Below are 4,549 nucleotides of genomic sequence, written 5' to 3' on the forward strand. Positions count from 1 at the left end.
CGCTGTAAATGACTATTTTTGCATAGATGTGCTTCTCTTTGCTCACACTTACACACAAGACTGAAATTAGTTGATGGTGGTCTTCTCCTTTTGCTTTGTATCCAGTTTTATTGTAGTCCCATGGTTTGTTGGCAGGTGCTCTGGGTGGTTTGCATTTTCTGTCCAATCTATTGTCTGTCTTCCTTATCTTTCCTCCTTTTCTTTGTATGTTACACTCTTTGGCACTTATATTTTGGATTCAAACAAAACTAGTGGATGGTCGTAAAATGATAAAGTTCTTTTTATGTAATGCCACTTTTGTTGTGGCAATGTGTTATGTGTAGCTCAGACATTAGAACATGTAATACAGTTTTTGTTCTTCTTATTAGTGATAGGGGGGAGTAGGTTCTATTTCTATCTAGTGTTGTTCGCTCCTTCTTTTCTATTAAATATCTATCGTCTTTAACTCTCTTCCTTCTTTTCTTTGTATGTTACTCTCTAGGAACACCTATAATCTTAGGGTCTTACTTGACCTTTTTTTGTGTTATAAGTGCTGAAAAACTTTCTCAACTATAGCTCTGTTGTGTTGTGTGTTTGTGTCTAGCCTTTTCTCAACAATAAAATTGAGCAAATGAATAGTCAGTCTGATTTAATTAAGTGGGACAACTTGGAGAATTAAATCCATGAATGGACAATATACCTGTTGTTTTCTCAGAATGCCAGTGTCTCTATCCATTTTTCAAAATGCTAGTAACAGGTGTCTTTGGTGTACTAGTAGTAAGGCTCTTTGCTGCCATACGCTAGAAACACGAGTTCAGTTTTCTTGTGTGGAGGACTTTTATCAAGTTTCTCTGTCTTTGTGCTGGGATGTTGTATCCACTCAGTTCAAGTTGGCCTTGACAGGCAAGATCGATGCAGTTCACCTCTTTAATAAACTTAATATAGTGTCAATGGGGGTATAAAATTTCTCCAATTACAATAAAACGTTTGTCCTCCTCTTGCTAACAGAGTGTGTGCAGTGCTGAACGAGGAGCTCAAAGGTGCCCTGACGGAGCCCGTCAGTTTCCTGACCTCTCAGTGCGAGCCGGACACCCCTCAGCCACCCAAGCTCATGACCAAAACCAAGACGTCGCTCTCACTCAAGTGGAATGTGAGTACACACTGGAGCTGAGCCTTACATCACATGTTTTTATATATATATTTAATGGATATATGCAGACTAGCAGGCACATAGCAAAGATGTACATTGTGAAACACACCACTTAGCGAAACATGCACCTAGAATACATGTTTGTTTATTCTTTGTATGTAAGACATGTATAGCAATTTTTGTGCATATAGAAAAATTTTTCGCGTCTCGCCGATTTCACTATGTGCCTGCTAGAGTAAATATGATTATATGTAAATATGATTATTTATGTTTTAGTAAAATTGCTCCAAAGTTGGTGATTCGAAACAGAATAAGGAGTGAGGTTGTTTTGGTTCATCTGCCTTTTTGGAAGATTTGAGAGTTCAAGGTATTTGTGTGATGTGTCGGTATTGTTATGGGTGGTACATCTGTATTTTTCATTTAGTGTTATTGTAACATAAAAGAGTTTCAGCATTTTATTTTGTGTTTCATGCGTGTATCTTTGAGACTGTTTTTACCGAATGGAGTATTTTAACTTCTATTTTTTGTTTGTTCTACAGGCAACGTGTGAAAATGGGTCCAAAATTTCAGCCTATGTTTTAGAATGTGATCAGGTAAGGATGTGTTTGTATTTGGATACATTATGCGTATGTATTGTTGTGCACTATGTGCTTGTATTTCGATATCGTACTGATGTGTATTTTCAATTTCTTTGTGTTTATTTGGATACGATAATCTTTTTTAATTTTTTGCATTACATGATTGTATTTGGCTACATTTTGTGTATGTATTTTCATGCATTGTATGTTTGCATCTGGAAAAGTCATTTGTTTGTTTATTCTCTCCCCCCTCCCCGCGCGGCGAGCAGGGTCTCGGAGATGGCAACTTCTCCGAGCTTTACAGTGGTGTCCAGCGCCAGTACAAGGTCACGCGTCTCAATGCTTCCACCAGATATATGTTCCGGCTCGCTGCTGTCAACTCTCTGGGGAGAAGGTAACCTTTTCTTAGCGTACTGCTGCTTTTTTCTTTTGTTTTCTTTCCTTCTAATTATTTTTCTCTGTCTGTCTGTCTGTGTCTGTGTGGCTTACTCTTTCAGAGCTCTAAATGATTGTTGTTGTGTCGATGAGGGGCTTCTCTTTACTTAAACAAACGAACAAACGGAGCACTAGTCTGTCTTTATTGGAGTTTGGAGGGTGCCACTGGTTAGGTCCTGCTTCTTTTCTTTCTATCTATTGTTTCTGTCTGTCTGTCTGACTTTTCCCCTTAACTTAATGATTACTGTTGTGTTGATGTGCTTATCTCTTCTCAAACAACAAAAAGAGTCCCAGTCTGTCACATAAGGGTTTTGTCCCCTTGACCATTTGGTTTGTAGTGTTAAAAAGACTGAATTTTCTGCTAAAAGCTGTTGTTTGGGGTCGTTTAAAAATGCTTACCAAAGAAAACTAATCATGGATGAAAAGAAGGACAAGACCTCTAAGTTTCAAACTATGGGATTTCTCTGTAAAGTAAACATTCCTTGTCTGAGTTAAAGTCAATCATGAGCCTGAGTCAACTTCATAGAAGATCCTGTACTTGTTCTTGGAAGCATTTTCTGACATCCCCCTCCCCACACACACACAATTTAATCATGTTATCAACATGTTTACCAGATTTTCTCTGCTTTACTTGTTTTTGTGACATGTGCTCACAATTTTTGGGGATGATTAAGTGTCAAGTTTTGTTTCCTTTTCTGTTCCAAGTACGAACAAGGCTACTAACTATTCTTTTTTGTCTGCCCCCCACCTCCACCACCCCCACAACAGCCAGTACAGCAATGCTGTAGGCTTCTTCACCAGCGGCTCTGCCCCCTCCCAGCCCGACCCTCCCATGCTGTCAGAGCAGTACGTCTACGCTCTCACCATCTCTTGGATTAAGCGACCAAATGATGATGAGTTCTTGCTGCAGATGGAGGATGAAGCCACGGTAAGGAGGGCTTAAAATGCAATAAGTTCATGTGCCAACGACCATCTAAATTTCATGACACCAGAATAACAATCTTCTAAGTCGGAATTTTTAATGTTAGGTGTCAAGTAATCAATAAGAGAAGGCATTTGTTTATGTGAGACGTGTTGTAGAAATGAGTTACTTCTCGCTATCTGCATGTAGGTATTGGCAGAAAATACATACACACGCCAAATTTGTAGAGTTTCAACTGATGCCATTTTCTTTAAGGTCATCATCTTTTATTGTTTCATACTAATAAATTGTACAAATGCAACCTATAAATTTTATATATCTTCGTCTGTACGCTTAATTTCCGAGAAGTAACTTTTTTTTTTAGGACCTCACATTTATCCTATGTGTTGTACAATCAATATTATTACTCCAGCATGCAGTTTAAGTAAAACACCTCACAAAAATAAATTGCTTTTACCATTGATGAAACTTAAAACAATGTGTGACGAAAGGAAATTAGCATTTCATGGGCATGAGATCCAGAAAACTCTTCTTGGTATGTTTAGAGAGCTGAAATCTCTTACTGTAAAGTTCAGTCTATTAGCTGCGTCTTTTTTCCTCAGCTTGGCCTTCACCATTGTTAATGTGAACACTTAAGAAATAAAATTGTTTCAATGCGTTGTCAAGGGCCTTGGACAAAATTCTGCAAAGGAGTACATGTTTTATCTGAGTGCTTTATATTACGTAATGTCAGTTAACGACAAAACATCTGTTAGTGAGATTCTCCATCTCAAGCACTGGCCACTCCATTGAACCTCGTGAAAGTGGCTTGGCTTTAGGTTACTCCATTCTAACCTCACTGTCTTTTGGTTGTCTTCAAATGCACATGTTTAACATGTACTGGATCATTTTATGATGTCCCAATGGCTGGCTAGCGCACTATTATATACGTTTTGCGTGGATGCATTTTTTTTTTTTTGCTCCTCAACACATGTCAAATCGATAAAGGTAGTGATCATGTGGAGAAAGATAGGGAGGTTCACTGACCCGCGTCACTCGACCGGTGTGCCGTTGAAACAATACTATATCGCGTAAGGGAGGATCAGCGGATCACTTATGCCGTTGTGGTTGATACCGATATTCACACAGAATTTAAAATGCATTTCCAAGCATTTGCAGTTTGAATATGGATTTAATATTTATGCACTTTGTGTATCAAGGTATCAGGGATCTTTTGATGCAAAAAACAAAACAAAACAATCTTCCCCTAAATTTGAATAATGAGGTTCCATCAGAGCTCTATTATAATCATTATCATCATATTGATATTCTCTGTACTTTTTTGTTCTCAGGGTCATGGTTACATGCCGGTCTACAATGGGCCCTATCTGTCATACACTGTTCAAAAGCTCAAGAGGAATACAGAATATAAATTCAGGGTAAGGTCTTTTTTCTCTCTCTCTCTCTGTCTCTCTCTCTCTCTCTGTCTCTCTCTCTCCCTCCCTC

General features: G+C 38.4%; 1 protein-coding gene across 1 annotated transcript in view; it reads left to right on the plus strand.

The window, feature by feature from the left end:
• The window catches only part of LOC101850453 (fibronectin type-III domain-containing protein 3a), a 37,651-nt gene that overhangs the window by 7,640 nt on the left and 25,462 nt on the right, over positions 1-4,549 (plus strand). The window contains exons 5-9 of the mRNA XM_035973338.1: positions 977-1,129; positions 1,669-1,722; positions 1,977-2,101; positions 2,911-3,070; positions 4,396-4,482. Coding sequence (XP_035829231.1) covers positions 977-1,129; positions 1,669-1,722; positions 1,977-2,101; positions 2,911-3,070; positions 4,396-4,482 — 579 coding nt within the window. The remainder of the gene's footprint in view (positions 1-976; positions 1,130-1,668; positions 1,723-1,976; positions 2,102-2,910; positions 3,071-4,395; positions 4,483-4,549) is intronic.

The sequence above is a fragment of the Aplysia californica genome, unplaced genomic scaffold, assembly GCF_000002075.1.
Source record: "Aplysia californica isolate F4 #8 unplaced genomic scaffold, AplCal3.0 scaffold01147, whole genome shotgun sequence".
NCBI classification, from domain to species: Eukaryota; Metazoa; Mollusca; class Gastropoda; order Aplysiida; family Aplysiidae; genus Aplysia; species Aplysia californica.